At 43.5% G+C, this 24,361-nt stretch overlaps 3 protein-coding genes across 7 annotated transcripts; 1 reads left to right on the forward strand and 2 right to left on the reverse strand.

The window, feature by feature from the left end:
- Nucleotides 1-2,544: 2,544 nt before the first annotated feature.
- On the reverse strand, nucleotides 2,545-8,460 carry LOC105699222. 3 transcript variants are annotated; one of them, XM_012424056.1, is made up of 3 exons: nucleotides 8,200-8,450; nucleotides 7,061-8,125; nucleotides 2,545-6,983 (listed from the first exon to the last, which is right to left on the reverse strand). In XM_012424056.1, exons 1-3 carry the CDS (start codon nucleotides 8,324-8,326, stop codon nucleotides 3,568-3,570), a joined length of 4,608 nt encoding a protein of 1,535 aa, XP_012279479.1. In that variant the 5' UTR covers nucleotides 8,327-8,450; the 3' UTR covers nucleotides 2,545-3,567. The 3 variants fall into 3 exon arrangements, with proteins under 3 accessions (XP_012279479.1, XP_012279480.1, XP_012279481.1); XM_012424057.1 differs by lacking the exon at nucleotides 8,200-8,450 and having other exon boundaries at nucleotides 7,061-7,673; nucleotides 7,766-7,850; XM_012424058.2 differs by lacking the exon at nucleotides 2,545-6,983 and having other exon boundaries at nucleotides 7,591-7,673; nucleotides 7,766-8,125; nucleotides 8,200-8,460.
- A 10,333-nt stretch (nucleotides 8,461-18,793) lies between these two features.
- LOC105699233 (ran GTPase-activating protein 1) lies at nucleotides 18,794-21,302 on the forward strand. The gene is made up of 4 exons (XM_012424080.2): nucleotides 18,794-19,114; nucleotides 19,209-20,518; nucleotides 20,592-20,819; nucleotides 20,913-21,302. Exons 1-4 carry the CDS (start codon nucleotides 18,994-18,996, stop codon nucleotides 21,117-21,119), a joined length of 1,866 nt encoding a protein of 621 aa, XP_012279503.1. The 5' UTR covers nucleotides 18,794-18,993; the 3' UTR covers nucleotides 21,120-21,302.
- On the reverse strand, nucleotides 21,269-24,170 carry LOC105699234 (protein ABHD16A). Of its 3 annotated transcripts, none has more exons than XM_012424082.2 (11): nucleotides 24,031-24,170; nucleotides 23,885-23,938; nucleotides 23,493-23,803; nucleotides 23,205-23,410; nucleotides 22,996-23,110; nucleotides 22,801-22,936; nucleotides 22,421-22,585; nucleotides 22,218-22,345; nucleotides 21,954-22,153; nucleotides 21,741-21,892; nucleotides 21,269-21,673 (listed from the first exon to the last, which is right to left on the reverse strand). In XM_012424082.2, the coding sequence occupies exons 1-11, from the start codon at nucleotides 24,100-24,102 to the stop codon at nucleotides 21,545-21,547; spliced, it is 1,668 nt and encodes a 555-aa protein (XP_012279505.1). In that variant the 5' UTR covers nucleotides 24,103-24,170; the 3' UTR covers nucleotides 21,269-21,544. The 3 variants fall into 3 exon arrangements, with proteins under 3 accessions (XP_012279505.1, XP_012279504.1, XP_012279506.1); XM_012424081.2 differs by having other exon boundaries at nucleotides 24,013-24,170; XM_012424083.2 differs by having other exon boundaries at nucleotides 24,009-24,100.
- Between the last annotated feature and the right edge of the window lie 191 nt (nucleotides 24,171-24,361).

Below are 24,361 nucleotides of genomic sequence, written 5' to 3' on the forward strand. Positions count from 1 at the left end.
TAGAATTTAAACCACCCCTCCAGAAGAAAAAAAAAATAAAACAAAATTATCAAGGCTCGCCTGACTAGTTCTTACATTTTGTTACTGCGGTGTAAAGAAAGATATATCTATAAATTCTAAAGAGATTCAGAAATCATTAGACGCGTTTTACGTCACCTGGGCTCCTGTTCTCGAGTTCTTACAAATTGTTTTTTCCATGCAAATCGCATAACAAAATGTCCCATGCAGAAATTTATGGTATGAACTCGAGAATCGCATGCGTGGTAATTTTATTCAATCGGTCTAAGGCCGAGCGAGGGTGGTAATTATTTTCAGGTAATTATACCGCGTGTCCTAGAGAACGAGCACGGCTTCGTCGGAAAACCTCGAGACGTCCCATTGGGTTGCAAAGGGATGGGGTCCCCCAAAAATGGCGCTAAAATAGGGGGCATTATTTCTAAATATATGTGTCAGAATCGACGAGATGGGGGAATAGTCGCGGGGCACTTTCAGGACTCGAGATCTCATTCTGGGACTATTGGGGCAATCCCGTGGGATGATGCCGGCAAGTGGGACACTTTGAGGATATGCCGGGAGATATTTCACGCGAGGCTAAGCACCGGGATTTTCACTTCGGGTCCATCCGGCCATTTCCTCCCGCGAAGGGGCCACTAAATCATGGAGTTCCGTTCCAGAAGTAAAAGTGAAGAAAGAAAAAAGAAAAACCCGGTTAAAGTGAAGATTTCTCAATTTTATCCGACTATTTGAAGGACAATTACGTGGCGTCGCAAATCATTCTAACGGAACGTAAGGATTGTTCTGCATGTATCATTTCTTCGGGAGGAAGGAGAAATGAAAAATCCATATTATACAATCCGTAAGTGTCTAGGGATAAATTGTTATTTTCACGTCAATTGTAATCCTGGCACAGGAGGGTGATATAACGCAACACGCGGGCGATGTGTGCTGGATGTCCTTGCCAGGATCGGTTCCCCATCTGACAAAGGAGGCACCCATCTAGGAATATTAATTGCAGGACGATCGATCGGGGGAATTATTTAGGACATGTAGATCCTAAACATTCCCACCGTGATTCCCGGTTTACCCGACTTCCCTGTAAGGACTCTAAAAAACGGGCGGCTTGAAAGTTTGCGTTGCAAAAGAGAAGAGAAAAAATCATTTCAGGTGGGAATAATAGGGAGGGTCGAAACCTATAATTAACGAGTTTATTTAATATCTGTTAAACTCAGGACCATTGTTGCCCGAGACAACAGAGACCACTATCCTCCTGCGATACCGGCATTAATGACAGACGCGTTTTATGCGCGCGAGTTATTTTGAGTACGTCGTAAGGATAATTGCAGCCTGCTTAATGTCACTCGCCTTCGAGCGGTACGTTCCTTTGTGCCGCGGATAGCAAAAAGTGGAATCGAAATGCGGGGATCTCCGCCAGTAGCACACTTCAGGTTCGAAGACCAGAATTTCTTCCTCGGAATACCGGTCGTCACGCGTTGGTATCCTTAAGGCCCTCCAAGGCCATTTTTTGGGACTGGGACCAATGGTACCAGCTACGCGGTGGCCATCATATTTCCGTCTAAAGTATCATGCCATATCCCTAATTAAAATGAAAAATAAATTAAAACCGTACCCAAGGACTAAGGAAGCGGAAGATATCTAGGTTGAAGGATACTCCGAAGGAATCTGATCACCAGGGCCATTTTTCGGGGGTTCATTGATACCAGCTACGCAATTGACGGTCGAACGAGTACAAACGTCAGGGTCCACGTGGTACCATGCAGATCCATACCCCAGGCAGTCTTCAAGGCTGACGAGAGGCCCGTCCTGATATGGTAAGTGCGTCATCTCGGGGGAAAAGAATGACAAGGAAACCCTAAGTTTAGCAATCCATGGGCGGTATCTCGTTGTCCCCTGGGTCCTTTGACCCCTTCGCTGACTTTAGGAACGGATGAAGCCTGTTCTTCGACGCTTTGCCGAAGAAATGCGGTCCATTATCTTGGACCCGTTCGTACGTCACGCGAAGGAAGAAAAAGGTCCTTAAGAGGAACTCAAGGATGAGACGCAGGATTTCGAGGAACCCGAGTTAATGAGAAAAGAAAAAATGAAATGAAAATCTCGACCGTGCCAGACTCCGAGAGAATTTCGAAAACCTTCGGCCTTTCCGTTCGTTCCGATCAGCTGCAAGGCTGGTGAATGAAATCAAGAAAGCCATCGTGGACTTTTGTCTTCGACACGCGACTTGTAAATTACGGTACTCGGACAACAAAGGAATTGACTCAGCTGATTTCTCTGGCAAATGCAACGACCTCGCCGTCACGTGACGGGATATTTGCATATTTCGAAATTGCGTAAGCGGGAGTTCCATTCGTGAATCCCATCTCGTCACGTCGTCCAAGTGACATCGGATCGTTACCTCTGAATTATCATTGAAGTACCTAGAGGCGATCCGAATGCGCGATATCACTCGGACGGAGTTGCAAAGGAAAAAAATTAATTTTAAATATCTTTCTTCTGTTATGATAAATTTTAAATGAATACAACACGATGTCCCTCTCCGTAGCTCGTTTTTATTTCACGCACAGAATACATTTAGGGGAACGAGCTACGATATTTGGGTGAACTTACAAAATCTTTCATTTTATCGGTTAAGTGTTCCACCTTTAATTCTAATTACAACTGCGGTTAGTTTGTTGTATCTTGCCCTCCTTTGCTTTTCCGATTTTTCTTCCTAGCCGCGCCTCACGAGTTTACGTAACCCGTGAGTCTAAATTGCGATTTGCGTAAATGAAAACGCCCTTTTCGCGGAACGATCGCGTTTATTGCTCGCACGGCGATGAAAAAATGGCGTTCCGCAAAAAAAGTCCATTGTGTTGGACGCGTGAATCATTTTTTTTTTTTCCATTAGCACAAACAACGACGATGACAATGGTAGCTGGAATCGTTACGATTGATCTTCAAACGAGTACTTGTAATCTTACATGTCTATCTATAAATAAGTTTTTACACTAAAGACGACGGGAGCTGGAATTCTCCATTGGTTTATACTATCATAGCTATAATAAGCTCACATCTAACGAGAATCGTAATAAATGAAGTCCTTAAGGTATTACTTAATAATCCTTATACTCTATAATTATAAAATTTTGTCTATGTGTATAAAGCGATTGTTTCTTTAATTTATCACGAGCTTAAAATCTGCACTGCACAGAACACGCAGGAACTGAAATCCCTACTCTAGGAATAAAATAACCATCCTTAAAAATATCCGATGTCCTTTTCCCGTATAAGAGTATGAAAAATTAGTTATTACTTGAAATCGGTTAAAATGAGGTAAAACTTTACATAAAACCATGGTTAAAATTTGTGGAAGACAATTCCCTTACGTTCCGCGCGAGCCTCCAAATATAAAAGACAAGAAAAAGTAAAACGAAGATGCGTTTAACAGAATATAAATATATAACAAAATACAGATAACAAGTGACTATTTACAGGAACATATGGAATGTATCTTTGAGCAAGCTTAATTTTGTAATTTAACAGTAGGTAACTTATCATTTTTTTCAAGACACTTTATGTAGCATCTTTTATTTGCATATTTGATGTAGAATGAGAAAAGTCGCTTTTCGAAGGCTCCTTTGAATTTCTAATGGAAAAGCTGACTCTCCTTAAGACTGTTTTCGGAAGTGCTTTGGTTTCAAGGATGGCAGGAAATTCCTCTGAAGTGCACAAATCGTGAGCTTTCAAATTTGAATTGAATTTCGAGTTAACAAGAGATTTGTCATAATTACTCGAATCCACCTGTACGTTCTGCGAATTATTTCCCGGGAATAATTTTGATTTCTTCGAGCTACCAAATTGCACATTGTCTAAGAACTTAAGACGCTTCAGTCTGTCGAAACTGAACTTTTCCGGCAGACTTTGGTAGATCTGCTTGATTGAAAATTTGAAAGGATTCGAAGAACGGGAAAATGAGTTCTTTAGAATTTCCTGCCGATCTCGGTCAGACTGTCCAGTTTCACTTAAATCGACACTTCCCTTTCGACAAGTTTCCACCAAGGGTTCATTAGATTTATTATGAACATTGTTGGATTCGTCAACCGGTGATTCGACTGACTTTCGGAAATTCGTCCAAAGATCCGCGAAGGAAAGCGAACGACGTCTATTGAGCCCATCCTCGAAATAAGAACATTCAACCGAATTCTCAGTCTTTTCTTTCTGCCCAATAATACTATTCGAAAAAGACGAGCCTCGATTAGGTTTTGATTCCAAGTTACTCAAATTTCTTGGCTCAGAAACTGCAGAAGATATGGCTTTTCTAGCCAGATTTTCCGTGCTATCAGCCAACGACGATTTTCCACGAGACTCGTGGCTGTTCAATTTATTCAACAGTGGGGAATCAACCGACCTCTTTTTCGAATTCGTCGGACAATTCGATGATCCATAATCGTTCCTGGCCTGCAACGTATTGGTCAATCTCGAGGTCCATAAAACCCGCCGTGGTGAAGCTTCACATTTGCGTTTTACTCGTTTCCTCGTCAGGGACCGAATTTTCGAAGTTTTAGAGGCCTCGGACATTTTCGATGGCAAATTTGTCAAATCTACCGAATTTTCGGAAGAACGACTCGACTCTGATTTTCGCGATTTCGGTGGTGTGGATTCATTACCAAGAATTTCGTACAAGTTTCTTGGGAATACCTCAGAACAATTGGAGGACTTGACCTTTATCACCGACGACGAAATCCCTGGCCCCGAATTATCACTTTCCGAGGCGGTATTGAAAATATCCGACTCGGTCGAAAGTTTCAGCTTGACTTTTGGCTTCGACTTTTGGGAAAATCTCGGAGACCGTATCAGCGCCTCGAATTCGTTAAAAGCCTCTGAAGAATTCCGACCTCGTACCTTCGGTGAAAAATGACTTCTACTCTTCGGATTTTCATCCGCGATTGGAAATCTCGGTTTTCCGACAGTAGGCACTCGAGAATTAGCGCTATCTATCGATTTGTTCTCTTGCGGAGAATCTTCAACCGGACTGTTGAAAAAATTCAAAGCCGAAATAAAATCAGAATCTACATGAGGCTTTAACTTGACTCGCGTCTTTTCCGGATTTTCCGAGAAATCTGGCAAACGCAAACCGATCAGCTGTTCGGTCAATTTCGTGATATCCAGAGTTTCCATTTCCGACATTTTTTCCTCCGGAGGGAAGTTGAAGTTACTTCTCGGGCCATTATTCGGTCCTCGATAAATCTCCTCGTTTTCCGAAACTGCGGATATATTCGAGCCAGAATCTCTGATAGGATTTGCGGATAAATCCGTCAAGGAGTCCTGAGGAAAATGAAAACTCGTCGAGGTCGAATCTGCCGACGACTTCAACTTCACTCTGGGCTGCTTTTTCGAAATTCCTGGCGACAATATCGACAGGTCTGACAAATCGATAGCCTCCGAAGTTTCCTTGCCTCTCATTTTTTCCGGTGAAAAATTCATGGAATTCTCCAATTTCCAGATACGGTCCGAAACGTCGACTTTTCCAGAGAAGGAATTTCCCTTTCCAATGGAATTCAGAAAATTTTCGACGGATCGTTGTACCGAACCCTTCGAAAATTCTGCCGATTTTCCCCGCGCTTTCGACCTATCCGATGGATCGGTAGCAATCAATTTCGATGAACCGCACACTACCAATTCCTCATCGGAGAGCAAATCGCGTGACTTGAAGTTTTTCGCAGAATCCAGACAATTCACGATATTTTTCATGAATTTTGAGCGGCCCAAAGAGGGGGCACTGTTCGACCCTACGAAATTACAAAATCTACAGTTCGACCGTTTTCCGAGGGACGCGGAATTTTCTTCGAGGGTGGTCGATGACAAGACCAGCTTGCTGTCAAAATTGTCAAAAGAATTGTCCAGAAACTCTAAAGCCTCGCAACAGGGCGAAGGTGTCTTCGAATTTGCCCCCTTATCAATTTTTCTCTCTCGACAGAGAAGAATTTTCTCTTTAAGATTTCTCGTCAACGATCCAAAACCGGAGTTCGCCGCTTTAGACAATTTCGAAGGAACACTTTCCTTATCAATGATCGATGTGTTACCCACCAATCGGGACTTCTTCGAATCTCGATCGGACGTTTCCAATTTCGAAGATATCGAAGTTACGATTCTCGGGGAACATATCGACTCGGCAGGATAGATTTTCGTCCTCGAGAAATTATTTCGCCTGCAGTGGGGATTCTTCCGAAAAAGCGAACGGATTTTCGACTTGTCAACGATCTTCAACATCGCCGAAGTGAAGCTGCGTTTCGGCTTAACGCAAGTACCTTTTAAAGGAATTGACGGATTTTCGGAAAATTTAGACTCGGAAGGAGTTCCTACTCGGTTAGCCGATCGTAATCCGCTTATCTCAGCGATATTCGAAATTTTCTCTGATAATGAAACCTTCGACTTGTTCGACGAACTCGAGGAGGTAGAATATTCCGACATTTTTAAAGAATTCATCGTAGACGTTGAAAATGACGAATTTTTCCTCTCGACATTCAGCGAACCGTGGCTTACCGAGCCGAATTCTAATTCGTTCAACGAATTGAAGGATACCGAGTGATTTTCGAAGATCATCGAATACTCTCTGGTAATTTCAGATCTTTGAGTTTCGGCAGATCTCACGGATCGTCGTGATTCTTTCACTTTCACAGCCGGAGTGACTTCGATATCCATTTTCGGAACAATGGTCTCCAATTCGGAAATCGATTCTCGCGACGAAACCGGAGGGATTATATTTATTCTCAGAGAAGTAAGGGTTTCCGACTCAGAAACCGAGATTTGCGAGTTTAAATCCCTTTTAACATTTCCGTTAACAGATTCAATCCCTACCGTTTCACCTGCATTCGATACCGACCTTCTGGAAGTTCTCGAAGTTGCAGACTTTCGATGATCCTTCGACGATAGATCTTCAGAGTCCGGATCACTTGCAATTTCCTCTGACACGTTATCAGCTCGAGATCCTGGGAATAAATGTCCCAGTTAATTTAGAAATCTTTCCATATATCTTTTTTTAACAGTGAGAATTCCACTTTCTTACCTGCATTTCCAAAATCAGAACGATCTAGGGAATTAACAAATTGAAGGACATCCTCGGCTCTTCCCCCGTTTTCTAAGAATCTCTCTTCGTGAATATCTGGTCGATTCCCCCCTAAATGTCCTGCAGGATTCGGCTGGCCACTACTTCGTCCTGGAGAAGGATCATCCGCCTCGGAATGTTGATTCGGCCTGTGTTCAACCGGATGATTATCTGCAACAACTTTCGAACACCCCGAAGGTATCCTGAACTCTCTCGATAATTCCGTAGGATTCCGTGAATCCTTCGGTGATCGTCCTGGAAGATTCGATGCCCCTCCATTAGTGCCCGTTCCAGGACCATTAGATTCAAGGACATCGTTCGCATTATTCCCAGATAATGGTGCACCGTTGACCTCGCCTGGACCTCTTCGCAGTCTCCTGGGAGGTCTCTCGGGAGGACATTCCCGGATATCCTGCGCATTCCTAGGTGATCGTCCAGCAGGATCCGCCCGTTCTCCATTTTCAGCATCCAGGACATCCTTTCCACGTTCCTCGAGGGACTGCTTCCGGGGGCCCCTGGGGGAGTTTCTTGACGACATCCTGTCAGCTCTTCGAAAAGGACACTCCTGGATATCCTGCAAACCGCTGAAGTGATTTCCTGCAGCGTTCGATTGTCCTCGATCCCCGGATTTGGCGGCACTACTCCCTCTCCCGAAGACGTCCTTACCCGCGATCCTATCCGGACCTTCGGGCGAGGTCCTAGGAGACCTCGAGGACCTCTCCCTCGTAGATCGAGGAGTCCTCGGCCCACCTTTCTGGTCCTTGAAATTAGTAGGCCTCGAATCCAAGGATGTCCCACCGGGCAAATCGAAGGCCGAGTCCGGCGGTGCTCTGCACCTCGAAGGTTTTATCCTTCTACCACAGGAGGTGATTTTTGTGCACCTTGACCTGCTGACCTCGGATATCCTCAGGGTGATTTTCGCCGGCGGGACGCACGATGTCGACGATGAATTTTGGCTCGATTTTAGGGACCTCTCCTTACGACTGCTTTCGATGAATGAGGGAAATTTTCCACGCTTCCGGTTATCTATTAACAGTGAAAATCATTTTATAAGCCAATCATTCTTTTTTTAGGCGGTTTTTATTGAATGTTCGTCTCACCGGCTCTCTCCTTGTTGCGGCACAACCAGGGCATCATGCAGACGGCGAAGACGCTGAATGCACCTGCACTGCCCGCCACGAGGACCATCCTCGAAACGTACTCTTCGGTTGCATCAGGTGGAGGCATCCGTTGCAGCTGCAGAATTCGGCGCCCTGCGCCGCATGCCGAAGACGCCGCTTCGAGATTGACCGATCTTCTTTCTTTCGCTTCCTCATTTCAACTGACCCCGATCCGAGGACTTCTCGCACGTTCCTCGACAGTTGAAATTCAAAGGGTCACTCGAAATGATAAACAGAGCGACGAGGCACCTCGCATTTCGCCCAAGAAATCCCGAACTTACCTTTGTTTCTCCTGACAACAGGAGAGGTTCGATCCGACTGTCAACAATTCTCCTCGAATTTATAACGTCAAGGTGATATGAAAGAGCCTATATACATCTGATAAGTCAAATCGCCGGTGAAAGTATTCCCCGAATTGGGTTTGCCGATTCGTTCGAAATTTTACCACGTTAATATGGAGAGCCTAAAGTAATTCCTGAAACTCAGGAAATTTCATTTTTCATAGAAAATTTATTTACTTCTCGTGGACTAGAACCAACATGACGTGGGCAGTGCACGTTTTCGCTGTTTTACGCTTCTTGGAGGCTTAGAATTGAAAATCAAGAGTTTCAGGACATAGCTCGAACAATTTAGAATATCTTAGATACGGAATATTACGGAGTGATATGGGAAAATATAGAAAATACTTTCGCCAACGATTGCAAGAGAATGCTGGCTTGTCTCGGGGCTAACACGTGTTTTTAGAGAAAAAATTTAGTTGTAGCTAAACGTCACAGATGGCGACGTTGGTCCTAAAGAGTCGTTGGAATAATGAATTCACGAGATTTCGACAGTTTTACGTCGATCTCTTTATCATTACTTTACCGAAATGACATATGGAACGCTTCAGTTCGTATAATCATCAACGTGGACTGTAAAAGACTTCAGCATAAATATAAATGTCGGTAACGCGACGCGCCAGCTTATGTTCCCACTTGTGTATTCAAAATGGCGTTCCCACCAAAAAGGGTACAGATGAATTTCAATTTATCGACCTCGACTAAATTTCTCAGCGCCTTTCATATCATCTTAAATCCTCGAAATTAAGTTACAAGTCCTGAGAATTGTCAAATAACGTGGCCAATTTTACAAATCATCCGAAATGTCGAACATTCTTTCTAAATACCATTTTAGGGCAGGGATATTTCTACGGACGTTTCTCCGCGTCATTTTTAATGGACATCCTCTGTAACGTAACATTTCGTAATAATTAGAGGTTTGTAGGAGTTAGAGGTACGAGTCGCGACTAATACCCCAGTGTGGAGATATTTGCATAAACTTTTTACCCCAAGCAATTTTCCCCTCCTCGCCACCGAGATATTCTAATAATTAGGGGTCGTCGAGGGAAAGAGAATGAAGTAATTGACGCAATCGGGTGGTAAACTTCCGCCGAGGCCTTGGCCTTGCACTTTTATTAGCTGTAAAGGAAGGAACGGCACGTTAAGAATGCGGCCTTGTAATCGTTGTCATTACGTAAACTTCCATGTGATCCCGTCGAAAGAGATCACAATGGCAACGCAACAGCCTCTTTCGAAAAATTATTAAGATAAATATTCTCCCCTGATAATAAACATATCAATGAATCCTTGAAATGGTATGAAAAGGTCCTTCTATATATATATATATATATATATATATAAAACGTCAAAATATTTAAAAAACATTTCTCCAAACCGAGTTCACCGAATCATTTGAAACATCAGCACATGATGACGTTTCAAATGATTCGGTGCATCCAGTTTGGAAAAAAGTTTTATAAATATTTTGACGTCTTATATATATATATATATGTAGAATGACCCTTTCATATCACCTTAAAATGCGGAATCATTTATATGTTTCTTTTAACACTAGACCCACCATTGGCCTGTCAAATGCCCGTTTTTAAATGGTATTCATAATGGGGTTATAAATAGTCAGTTCGTTCAGTGATGAAAAGATCACGTCAGCGGTTTACGTCATCAGTTTTGGAAAGCATTTTTTAAAAGTGCTGTTACTCGGCGTTTGATTTTTTTTCCCTAACTGTATATGCTAAGTGGCACAGCTAGGAATGAAATCGATGACACTCGTTTTCGCACGTCATCGAGAACGAAAATACATCGCGAATGTTGTAACTTGTCGATCCCCGAGGAAATGTTCGAAGTCATTTGGACGTCATTCGGACATTCTAGGGCAATGACGTATTAATTGGCTGACGACAATTCAGAGTTCCCCTGGCCATAAGGAAGCCGTTTAGACCTGGGAAAAAAGCAGAAAAAAGGAAAAAAGTAATTGCGGCACTTTGCGGTTTTTCTCTCCAATGACACCGAAGAGACGTTAGCCTATTCCTAAGGTGCAGCTGCAACAGCAGCAACGATGACAAGATTTGTCATCGTTCCCAAAACTCGCAGGACAAATCTTGCGATCGTTCCTGTTATCAGTCATCGCTCGGAAAAAGATTACGACCCCGAAGGCCTGAAAAGTCATTTTCCTAGGGACGTGGAAGAAGAAGAAAATCTCGAGAAATCTTGGAATTGGCATTTAATTATAATGCAATATTTACTGGACACTCGACGACGATTACCAGGAGAAGCGATCGCCGTGTGAGTTCCACGGGACTGGTTTTAATTAATCGAATTAAATAAGCCAAGGCCAGTCACTTCGATCTGTACGCATGCATAGCCAAGGGTATTAATTAGTATCGCGACTTGTGCATGGCGCGGCGTTCATGTCGCTCCTTACGGGCACCGTAAGTGTTACCTCTTCCGACTTAATCGCCGCCATTAAAAGGAACGACGTGGGAGTCCCGATCGCGAGATATGTCCACCTGGTTAACGACTTAATGGCCCTCGCCTGAGTTGAGCCTCGAAATTTCATCTCCATGAGAGCCTACGATACGTGAACAAATTATAATCCACTGTATAACCACGCGGCATGTACAAGGATACCGCGATTATGAGTCCATATCGACATACACTGAAATACAGGAAATAAGGAATTTTCCAGGAATGTTTCCGTCTGATCGAAAAATTCTGTATCTACTTATCATAGAAGAGGAGTACTCGGATTATATTCAAGGCATGTGAGCATTTATTGGTAATGGCTACACATGTGTTTATACGACTAATTGGTGTTAAGGTGATATAAAAGGATCATTCTATATATAAAAATCCGAAAATAATTATAAAACTTTTCGCCGAACTGAGTGCACTAAATCATTTGAAACTTCCCCACGCGATTATGAAGGCCGTAAAGAGAAGATCGTGATTCTCGTTGAATTTAATGTTTGAAAAGAACATTTTTTTTATTTATCCCATACTAGGACCAAGAGCACATTTTCTTGTGAAAAATGAAATTACACGAGCATCGGGTTTTTCCTTAGGGCCTCCACAACCACGTGCTGAAGTTTCAATGCACCCAGTTTGAAGAAAAGTTATATATATAATATAATATATATTTTTTAACGTTTCATATATATAGAATGTCCCTTTCGTATCACCTTAATTTTATGTATATCATGAGTTTGGAATTATTTCGGAGATATTTAGTCTCGGCCGTCCGTTTCGGCTCCAGCGCGATCGGTCTCGGCTAACTCTCTACCAAATAGACGGAGAGCGGTAAAGGGAGAAAGAGAAGGATAATGAAAAAAGAAAATGCCAGGCTTAGTAGAGCAACAAGGCCTTGACTCGCAACTCCACGCCCACATCCGCGCCGCGTCAACCAGGGAATGTGTATCCTGCACGTTTATTGTCCTAGCTCGCTCCCGACAAATTTCCCCTCGGTCATTCAGGACTTTCAGGTCCTTTCGGCACGTCTGGTTCAGCCTGAAAATCGCGGCTGAATTAGACAGGAAAATCACCGTCGAATCCTCTCAAAGGATGCAGAATGGCCTCGCACCTGTTCGGAGTCAAAGGACCAATTTTTCTGGACTCCGATAACGGCTACGCGATAATTGATCCGTCGTCCTTTCGTGAGGTTTAATCCCGATAAGCTTCTGAATCACGCCGCGTGAATGCGAATGTGCAGTTGCACCTGCGAGCCAATCCCGCAACGGTGCAACGACGCCCCCGTCGCGGTGCAGATTCAGTGCGATCTAATAACCGGTCCAATCGCTTCGATTGTACCGTTGCCGTTCAATGATCGATCCGATCGCAGTCAGCTGCAGCTGGCGGTGCAACCCCTTTGATAACAGCGATCGGCACTTTTCTTTGTTCACGGGTTCCCCCTTGCTACATATGGAATCCTTCGGAAAGCATTTTCCGCGGGCATACGATTGGCTATGACGTCTGCGTTAATTGTTTTCTCATTATATTATTTTTCCCGGCATTACGGGGTAGCAGTTCTTTGACTCTCCGACTGCAGCGCTGGCGTCGCTCCTCGTGAATTCCACCCAAATGGCTCTTTTCTTTGTTTGAAGATCGTTTCTCCCTCACCATGTATGAAATCTCTAATAGAGCATTTTCCGTAGTTATACGATTTAGTGCAATGTCAGAATGAATTGTTTTTTTCATTACATGATTTTTTCGGGTTATTTCTTGGTAGCAGTTCTTCGACTCTCCAACTAAAGCGCTGGTGTCGCTCCTCATGAATTCCACGCTCACGCGCCTCCACTCGCGCGGTACTTTCCGATCGGATTATTGCCAATCGCATCTATCTCGGCCTGATATACGACATGCAAATCTAGAGTACCGGAGCGAGGAGTGCTTTAATTTAAAAAATGAACATATTTTCCTGCGGTGGAATTCGAAAGAAAAAAAGAAAAACGCCGGTAGATCGCTCCATTGAATGTTATTCGAAGTCTTGAGATTTCCGCTCGAAGTCGGAATCTTTTTTTTTTCTCTCTAAAATGCCATCAATGTGCAATGGGATTCCTGATATTGCAACATCTCTGTTATCAGACTTCGAAATGACATTATCAAGACTTGCAAGAGAGGAGAGAGAGAGTACCAAGACTCCCACGGTAACTAATTACCTCAGCCTGATTACCCGCGAGAAATGTCGTCGCAATAACGTCGTAATCCCGTCACTCGTCGATAACAAACTTGCTGATGGATACCTGATCGAACAGAAATCTGTAAACATCGGCTCGGTCTAATGAACAAATTAATCGCGGGTACTTAGCCTCGCCGACTTTTATCGACTTGCAATCCCAGGAATGCCGATTGAAATTACAAATCGGGGATTATTTGAAAAATCGGTTTCCTCATCCTCTGCATGAACACGTTCATTTAATTACCTGATAAGGCAGCAAAAGACCTCAGGCAATTTCTTTCGTTTTTCTTCGCTTCGCCTCGCCTTTTTCCCGCTTTTCCGTTTCTGTTTTTGCGGAGCAAGGAAATCCCACCTAAATACGAATGTGTTGCGTTACATTTACTCATTTAAAAGGCCTTTATGCTGGGTCAAATCGTGGAGCAAGGACGATGCCGTTGCAACATTGTACACAACTTCCGTTAAATCCACTTAGACAATATACTCGAACACCTAACCTCGAACCGTATCACGATCGAGTTGACATTGTCTGTAGACAAGGTCGTGTCGATCCATCGCTCGATCTCTCTTGGAATCGAGGTAATTGACGTGCCGGTTAAAGTCCGATCTAAGCGACACATTTAATATGGGAAACGTTATTTCCATGTCTATAGGACAATTTATTAACAGGGTGCGAGCTTCCTTAACATCTCTCCAAAGGGCGTCGCGAAGAAGACAAGATGGCGGCCGAAGACGTAAATTCGCCGCTGAACGCTGTTATAGAAAGATATATGTACACATACAAGGGTGTATATTTGGCGTGAAACTCTACCAAGTTTCCTGACAATGATAAACTAGATACCCTTAATCTTTATTTTTAAAAAATGACGTATTTATTGATAACTACCGAAATAATTTAGTAAATCATGCGTTTGTCAATGAAAATCCTGATAAAGTCACACACGGAAGTGACGAGGACAAGCTGTCGACAGTATAGTCTGCAGTGTTAATAAACTTACGTGCCCAGCTCGATAAATATTGAACCGTCCGACGATTTGACTTCCATTGAGCCGCGAGTGGAAGATAAGTTGTCATTAGACGTGCTGAACCAGCGGGGAGTCGTTATCGAGGGAAAAAATCATATCTGCACCTGACCACACCTCCGCCTGCAACAAGGACAGATTTTTATCTCGCTCCTCCAGTATGCGCCAACTTGCGGAATATCACAATCATATCATTTCACCACGCCCCCTCGATCGGCCGGTCGATCTACATATTTCATGATCGATCGGTACGATTCTCTGCGCAATAATTCCTCCTGGACCCGCGGGAGGGTCCCTAAGGAATAATTAAAACCGCCTCCCACCGTGACCAAGAGATGCAACTCGTCCAAATGGAGAAAATTTCTGCATAAACATTTAGGGCGGGAATTCATCCATCCCTAATCACCGCAGGAAAAAGTGATAAGAAATATATTATAATCCTTTCAAATCAATTCCAATGAAATTCCACATCCTTGTTGAATTGAACGCCTCGTCGAGGCATTAACAAGTACATGACTAATTAATTCGATGTTCCTCCTATTGAATTTAAATGTTTCATACATGATAACGAATATCCATTTACTCGCATTTAACGACGGTATATCACCAGTTGAAGTCACTCGGACGAATTGTTTATGACAATTAGTTAACAAAAAACCTTGTTGACGTCGCTGCCGACAGAAATAAGCGTTCTTCGAGTTCCCTCTAAGCTCGATCCCTTTTCGAGATTACTTGAAATCGGAGTTGATCTTACTTATCTGCATTCTGGACTATTTTTAAAGAAAACAATTGCTAATGATTGCGATATCATTCCATATATTACCATGTGCAGTGGGAGTTAACCGAAGGCAGGGATTTTTGCACAGAGCTCTCGAAGACTACTGACAATGTCCATCTTTTTGCGCACTCGACGGCGACCATGGTACAGGGATATGGTTTTAGGGGTATCCATCATGGGGTGACGTCACAGAGAAACGCGGGGGTGTTAGAAATATCTCGGTAATTTATTGCCGCTTGTCCTATTTTTATCTTCGCCTCGTAGTTATTTATTAATATTCCTGCTCACCGGTTTGTTACTGAGCCGCGATACCAGAGCGTCTTAAAAATTAGGAGGCCAAAAATATCAGCATTATTTTTACTTAATTATCATTGTTACAGAACAATGGAATTGCGAAATTAAGGCGGGAGCATAATTTTTCTTCAGCCCCCGAGTTTTCGAAGGACGTAGTCCTTGATATTTCACGTCTTTTCCCTGAGACCCTGGTCAGGTTTCTGGTCACGCCGTGGGCCATTTCCGGTGCTTTTAACCCGGCATTCATCCCAGAAGGATTCGTCCTGATTTTTCCACTTTTTTTTCTTTTTTCTTTCTCTCCCTCAAAGTGCCGACTGCACCCGCCACTTCGAGGGGGGATATAAAGTCGCACTTTTCAAGGGGCCGAGTGCACTGCGCCCGATTCCTCCGCTTGTCCCAGGGAGGAAGAAGCGGATAATTGTATTTCCCCTTTCCCGCGATCGAGAGCTCTCAAAGTCGAAACGGAAAGATAAAAGAGCCGGAAGCCTTTGCCGGGGACCGGAAATAAGGTCCCACCAGGGCGGACTTCCGCCTCGAGATTCGAGCCTCCGAGAGACTTAATTTATGATAATGGAAGTTGCGGGGCTCGTCGCCAACGCGCTCGCTACGGATTTTATAATTCCACCTGCAGCACGCAGTAAGAATGTATGGTAAATTATGGACGGGTGAAAAAAGCTAATATTTATACGACACGACTGGTGGTGAGTAATTAATTTCAAGAGTGATTAATTAATCAACTTTCACGGACCGGACTTCGATTCCCCGCCATTGACTCGGCTCAGCCCCAAAAAATTCTCCTCGATTTTTACGTCTCTGAAATTCTCAAATATCTTTTTCTCGTCAGGAGTTAAAGATCGGTCCCTGTGGCTTGAAAGTCGCACTCCAGTCAACAATCGTACTTGATAGTCCGTTAAGTGCGCGATTAAAGCGTATAAAGTGCTGAGCCCGAGTTGCGTTAAACAATTTGTCGACCATGTGCGCCTTCACTCGCCGATAGTTGTCTTGTTTAATATGCCGTATCCGTTTAATGGAGCGGATACATGGATATTGTTGCGCCAGGGCAAATACCCCCTTAATCCCTGCCCATTTATTCTACCGAGGCTGAATAACGATTACGTTCATTTAAGGCGACCTTCCCGCTAATAAAAATGTTGATACGGAATATTAAAAAAAAAAAAAACAATTCAGATGGACTACAAGAAGCGAGAAATTTAAGAAAGGCGGTCCTCTTGAAGCGCTCGAAGTCGGCATTGACAAACAAAGTGATAAAGCAGTCCAATAATTATAGATCGTTACGCGTGCGCACAGGCCTCTCTTTTTCTTTTCGATCTTTTTTCCATATCTCGTACAACCGCGAGATTTATTAACAATTCAAATGAGATTGCCACAATATCACGTTCCGGAGGCCTGCCTCACCTGCGACCAATCGGAAATCAGTGGCGAGAATAGAAGCAAATCGTAAATCTCTGCTCTAATCTCAATTAGTTTTCCTTCCTTTGCTCATTTTTCTTCACCGAGCTTGACTTCCCTCATGGAATTGACATGGAAGGCGCGTAAGAGAATATGTCCTCGCGTGTCCGCATATCTGCGAACCGAACGCACCTAGCGGCCGCCTCGAGAACTGCCCCCGTGCACTAATGACCGGCCAATATCATATCCTTCATTATTATTAATTAATTCACGGCGTAAGGACGGGAAGTTGCGAGCTTTTTTTTTCCCCGATGAAATAGTTCAGAGCAGTAGGCGAGGCTGGAATTTATTTCATCAAGAAATAATGTGCGTACAAGACATTACCCTAGCGCAAAGTCTCGATGTGGCGCGAAAGAGGAAGTCACCAAATCGATGCTGAACTGCAAAACAAAAGAGTCTTACGAGTCTTACAGTTTCACGAGCAGCGATACTTTGCTTTTATTGTTTTTCCCCGATACTTCCTGAATTTTTTTTTTCAATTTTTCTTTCCTGCGCAAATCTTTAAGCCGGAGCTGCTCCGAGTTCCTGGCGGCCGTGTTGTTAACCATTTTCTTTGCTAATGGTCGGCCAATATCATATACTTCATTATTATTAATAAATTCACGTTGCAAGGACGATGGAGAGTTGAATACTTTATCGCAATGGAATAGTTCACGCCGGTAGATAAGACTAGAGTCGGTTTTGTTGAGAAAGAATATGTGAATAAGAAATCACCAAGCCGCGAAATCCCAAGGTGACTGGATCGAAAGATCACCGGTGTAAGAACGGGCATTTCCTTGCACGATTTATCCTAAAATTGAGGGTAAAAAGTCATACCATGAAATCCCGTAAGGCGGATCGGGGTCCCTAGGGTCCTTCGTTCGGATTGAAGTCTCTGAATTGAACGAGACAAGACCTTAAGCGGATAATGTCGATTGATCCTTTACCTTCATTCCCGATAATTAACCACCGCCACGGTCTAACGCAACCGTTACATATCGCATTTTCTCATTAACGTAACCGAAAATACCGTCGATACGTTCGCCCTGTTCGTAAGAGTCTTTTTTATTTTAATTTTACATCGCTGATAATTGACGATGACTTCCGCAGATGACGATTATTGAAACGCGGAAGGGCCTTGGAGTGGAGAACTCGAAACGGCTCGAAGCTGCATGAAATATGACCAATAATTGGATTTATGGTTGAACCTGCTCACAAACGTTTAAGGGTGTGCAAGCGGTAAATATGTGGACGCATTGCGAACTCGTTTTTTTCTCCCTTTTTTTACCAAGAATCTGCAGCTCGTTACCGCTAAAGGATATTGGAATGCATATGGCCGCGTGAGTTAATAACGTGAATACATACTGTCGATCGCTACCTCAATCAACAAAGAAAAAAATCTGCAGGTGCTATATGCCAGTTCAATCCTTTATGCAATACCCACCTTAATTACCGACAATGGGACTGCATACAACAAAGATTCGCTCATTACCGATTGACTTCGGAATGAACAGTAGCGGGATTCTATACTACGGTCTCGGTACGTACCGATATCGTTAACTACCGACAGTTGGCGTTCGCGCGACCGACATTATCGACTCCGGGCGATTCTGTACATACTTGCAGCTTATGGAGACTTGTCGATGCGTTTATTACGTATTTTTGACGTGCGCGCTCACTTCTCGCACTTCCATCTCACGTGGGTTTATTCGCCGAATTACGTATTCGCTATATGAAAGAACGAGATCACTAGCACTTCCGGTCTAGTAATATTTCAAATAAAGGTATATACCTTGTAAATCGAACATTGTTGAGAGGTGTGGGTTGTAGGCAGGAAAGATGGAAAGATGGAAAGCCGTTAAAAGTAAAGAAGAGGACTCGAGTCTATTCATATTTTTTAAATATGTATTACATTCATCTCTGATTTGACTTACCCAACCCTACCACCGACGCGATGTGGGAGATAGTCGAACCACGACGTTCGGACGGGGTTGAAAGTGCATGACAGTCTCTTTCTGTCTACCTGTAGATTCATGGTGAAACGCGCAAAATTTCCCGCTTTTGCGCGTCTAAACGTTTGTGATTGTGTCGGCTTCGCATAGTTGTGCTTGTTAGAAAAAGTGTTAATGTCTTTTGAATTCTTAACCTCGATCTCGCGAAAAGTAATCCGTTAACTGGATAGAGATGACTTTGTTTAATTTGCGAGAAATAAAAGAACAGCTAAAAGAGGCTAGTGGTGAGCTGAGCCGTTCCGATGGCGTCTCGTTTACCGGCAAATCGCTTAAACTCGATTCAGAGAAGGATGGTAAGTTTACTTCGCCGATATCTGTCTATACAGCCTCGTAAATTATCGAGTGCTCAATGATATCTAAAGCAATTATGTATAATTTTCCAAATAGCCGATCCAGTAGTACACGCGATAGAGCAGTGCAAGCATCTGGTATTCTTGGATTTAGAAGGGAACACATTGGGCCCCGATGCGGCAAGAGCAATAGCTGAAGCCTTGAAGAAAAATGGCGTACTGTTAAAACGAGCATTATGGAAGGATATGTTCACAGGACGATTAAAGACCGAGATACCGGTGGCTCTTGAACATCTAGGAAATGGATTGTGTGCAGCTGGCACTCGCTTGGTAGAACTCGATCTCAGTGACAATGCCTTGGGACCAATCGGCGTCAAAGGACTGGCATCATTGCTGATTTCCAGTCCTTGTCATACGCTTCGAAAACTGCGTTTGAATAACAATGGTCTCGGAATATCGGGTGGAGAGATGCTGGCCAAAGCTCTTTTATCTTGTAATGAGAACAGCATTAAAGAAAATGGAATGCCATTGATGTTAAAAGTCCTCATCTTGGGTAGGAATCGTCTAGAAAATCAAGGTGCAACTGCTATTGCAAAGGTCTTCAAAACCATCGGTACTCTCGAAGAAGTACAGATGCCACAAAATGGAATATATCATATTGGAATAACTGCACTTGCCAACGGTCTTTCCTATAACAAGAAATTAAGAGTATTAAACCTAAACGATAACACAATAGGTGCGAAAGGTGCTATAGCCCTCGCGGGTGCACTGCCCAATTTTCCAGATCTTGAGAAACTTGATTTAGGTGATTGTTTACTTAAGACAAAAGGTGCCTTGATTTTAGCCGATGCACTAGGAAGGAAAGATAGTCACCCTGGTCTTGCAGAAGTAATTTTAAGTTCCAACGAGATTGGCATTAAAGCTGCACTACCAATAGCCAACGCTATGGCTGATAAAACTCAACTGACAAGTCTACAATTGGATGGAAACGAATTTGGGGTAAAAGGACAAAATGTCTTGATAGAGGCCCTCACCAAGTCCGAAAGGATCGACTCTTTGGGTAACTTTGACGAAGACGACGAACAATTTGACAGTGACGAAGGGAACGATAACGATATTGATGACAATGGGGACGAAGATGGCGAGGACGAAGGAGAAGACGAAGACGAAAAATATGGAGAGGAACAGGAAGATGAAGAGGAAGATGACGAGATCGACGATGACGAGGACGATGGGGAAGACGAAGAGAACGATGGAGAAGACGAAGAGGACAATGATCACGTTCAAATAAGCGAGACCATAGTTGAAAGGAAAGTTACTGTAGAGGATTTCCTAAGAACACCTACCGGCGAGAATTTATTATTATTGGACGATATCGACATTCGAGTATTTGCGGATCACGCGAAGGTATCACGATTGTTTCACCAAAATGTTCCTCCGTTGATCATAAATTTTATCTCAAATTGCAATATCCTTCCAGAATCTATCCGACAACCGGGACATACTTCGGAATAGCTCTTACCTCGAGGAATTTGCGAAAATAATCATGAAAGTGTCCTCGCTGTACGACAGCGATTTTTATGACGTTAAAATGGTAGCCCAAAGACTGACGGATACTTTGTACGCAGAATTCTTTGCACGAGCATCCAGAGACAACCAAGTATCCATCGCGAGCAATGCTTTGCTGGTCAGTCTTGGACTGATTAAGGTCGGTAAAAATGATCTTCCCAATCGAATCGAATCATTGACAAAATGACAAAAAATCATTGACGACTTACGATTGATATTTTCCACTTTTCAGGGAGAAGATGGCAAAGCGGAAAGGATAAATTGGAACTTGAAAGGTTGTTTTAAGGCCTTAGAGATAATAAGTCGAAAAGACTACTTTCCTTCGCAGACAAGAGATACGTTGAAGTTATTCATTGAGAAACCTGTAAAGACGAGTAGGACAAAGTTCGATCCTTACCAAGATTCCAAGGCTTCCTTAAAATTGGCATTGGATCGGTAATAGACAGTGTACGCTATCGGAAAAGGATTTCTTCTCTCGTTAACATCTCCTCCTCGGGAAGTTAATGTTTTTCTCTTCGGTTAGCTCCACTGATCGTGCCGCGGATAATACGATCTAAATTCAAGCAACGAAGTCGATTCGGATGGATGGTCAGAATAAAAACTTTATTGATAGATGGTTAAATGCCACGTGTCTACCTATTACCGAATAGTCATATAAAGTATCGATCGGCCAACTTTTCCATGGAACGAGCGACGCTGAAGTGATCCTCGGGAGTTTTGCTAGCTCGATCGTATTTAACCTTTCACTTAACGAGTTCTTAATCCCATCGAAACGAAAGATCTGCCGTTCTTGGTTAAAAATAATTATTTTACCGAATAAGCGGCGTTGGCGTATCCTGAATTTTGAATGCCTCGCGAAGTCGGTCATGTTTGGTGCACGTTAAGGTTGCTCTTCGTCGGGACTATAGACCTCGGGTCCCAACCGGGGTGGAAAAGTTCTATCGCGAGAGGATCACAATGCTGTGTCGCTTGATCTTCCAAGTATTTGCTTGCCTGAAGTAGAATTTGAAAAGCGTTGAAAGAATGCTCGCGAAGCGATCGAAGACGGACTCGTACTTACGAGGAAAACGGTCAGCTGTTGCCTCGTAACGGAGTCGCAGTCCTCACCCAACGTGGACGGGTAGCTTACGAGACCCTCGTTTCTCTCGATATCGAGGGCCACTAACTGTCTGCAACTCTCCTCGTTCACTCCTATTTCCCTCATTAACGTTCCTACGATACGAGCTACGTACAATGTCCATCCTTTCCTCCTCGATCCATCGATCGTACTTACTTTTTCCTCGTGGAGTCGCCAAGGAAAGATACCTCGAAAGGACTAACGCGCTCTCCGTGCCGTTGCTAAATAATCGAGGATACCTCCTTAGAAGTAGTTTCGTTAGAAGCTGATTGCCTCGATTGCCGGACAGGCTGTTAACCGGTACGCTGACCATTTCGTCTTCGATCCTTCTTATCAGCAACACCGTGCCGTTATACCTTTCAACGTACAATCGAATAAACATACAGGGGGAGAGGTAGCAAATAGAAGAGGCCGACGAACCTGTTTAGCTGTTCCGCGATGTTTAAATTCAGATATTCTCTGATGATAGTTCGTACGATGCCTTCAACGGCTGTTGGCATTCTGTCGACCGCCAATGGAAGGACGTCGTCGAAGGTAGCATCTAACACCTACAGGGATTAAATATGCAGTCGTCGTCGAATCCCCGTATGCTCCGTTTTGTAAAGCTTTCCGCGGTACGTTACCACGCTGTGCACGGCAGGATAATTCATGGCGGCCCAGGTAGTCGGATATCCCCCGATACTCCATCCGTAAAGTATGACGTTGCTCTCTTTGAATCCGAGATACTCCACTGCGAACTGCATTACACAATCGATCGCGTTTTGCTCTTGAGCTGGATACGGGGCACCCTGGACAATCATTTCAAGTTTTTCGAATAATCAACACCGGCTTACTAATAATTATATTAATTATCTCGAAGAAGTCTTGCCGTTACATTAGCTAGTCTAAGTACTCGTACTCACTAAGTCGTCTCCGCGTTCGAATACCCGAGAGAGCAACGGCAAACCTTCTCATCGACGTGCCCTTTGTTCGCTTTCCATTTTTATCGCATGACTACACTTACGGTACTGCCCCCAAAACCTGGATGATTCCAACCCAAGACGGAATAACCCTTCTTTGATGGGGTCGCCATTATTCCTACTTCGTAAAAACCGCAGTTTCCTTCGCTAGTTATCACTAGGATGTCTCCATTGTTAGACCTATAACGATAACAATCCTCTTATCCTCTGGAAAAGCATGACGACGCAAAAATACTAACTTGTTCCGTCGGTCAACGAACAATGCATCAATTTCGTTGCTCTCCACGGTAACGAGCTTGAACCTCTCGCCACCTTGTTTAATCAAATCGATTCTACCTTGTAGCAATGACGACCCTTGAAAAAAGAAACCATCCGTTTCAATCCGATACATTCTCTAGCAGGGTCTCGAGCGTATAAAAAGTCCTAGTCTGCGTAGACGCGGTCTTACTCATTGCCCAGTTAATGAGTGACATACTGCCAGGATACATCAATTTAAGTGCAAACGTATGAGCAACTATGTATGCAATCAGTCTGCACGGTAAAGCAAAAACTAAATCTTTCCCACTCTGTTGTCGAGTATGATTTCTTGGACGTTCCCTGCTGGTACCGAGAGCGTTATCCGTTTCTAATCCGATGCGTCTCCTTTGGCTATCTCTAAAGGAAAAAGTCAAACCGATGTAAGCAAGAAAAAATAGCTAAGACGAATTTGGAGAGCGACGAGCTACTTCGATCTTACCCTGTGACATCTGCGATTCGAAAATCGACGGGCCAAGCCCAAAATTCAAACTCGTATTTTTGCAACTCCTGCTTGGATTCTGCACTATGACGGGTCTTAGCCTCTGTCAACGTTTTCATAAACTTAGTGTAAATTGGATTAGTAGCTCTAGAGTAACCTCGTGCCACTAGGGAAGCTACCAAAATTGCCCCAGCTCCTGCTACTAATTTGGACAGGGAATACGCGTTCTCGGCGAGCGTAGAGTTTCGTCGATACATGAACGGAGCGAGCACCGGTAAGGCGTATAAACCGACGGACCACATCATGATGAACTGTGGAAAAGAATGACATTTCAGGTGTAACGATCACGCTATAATCTTGTCATTGCGATTTTACTTCGTAAAGCCACTTACAGAGGTGACAACTTGGTCTCCCCATCGTTCCAAACCCTTCGTCTCGTACGGTTTCTGCAATTAAACGGTATGAACATAACCTCAAGAACTCGCGAAGTGTTCAATAGAAATGGCGAAATTGTACCTACGTCCACGAGATGGCCTACCCATGATATCTCGTAGATACGAAAAAGGCGAGGACTGAGAGTACATTGCCAAAGCGTTCGAATTAACGACATTTCGCATCGAGCCCAACGAATTATTCGAATTATTAACAGGTCTCAAGGTTCATGGGTGACGATGGGTGACTACCGCCCAGGGTTGCCACTACACTCCAATCGGAGTAGATCTACTATTAATGTGACTTTACTACTCTACTCCAACTTCTATGTTCTCTGCTCCATTTTATGAAATATATTCCTGACTGTGAGACAATGAATTTATTTTACTATGAAGAAATCTGTCTAGTTTTCCCGGTATATAAGTACACTTCTAGTT

The sequence above is a fragment of the Orussus abietinus genome, unplaced genomic scaffold (genome assembly GCF_000612105.2).
Source record: "Orussus abietinus isolate OABI.00-Male unplaced genomic scaffold, Oabi_2.0 scaffold3, whole genome shotgun sequence".
In the NCBI taxonomy this organism is placed as follows: domain Eukaryota; kingdom Metazoa; phylum Arthropoda; class Insecta; order Hymenoptera; family Orussidae; genus Orussus; species Orussus abietinus.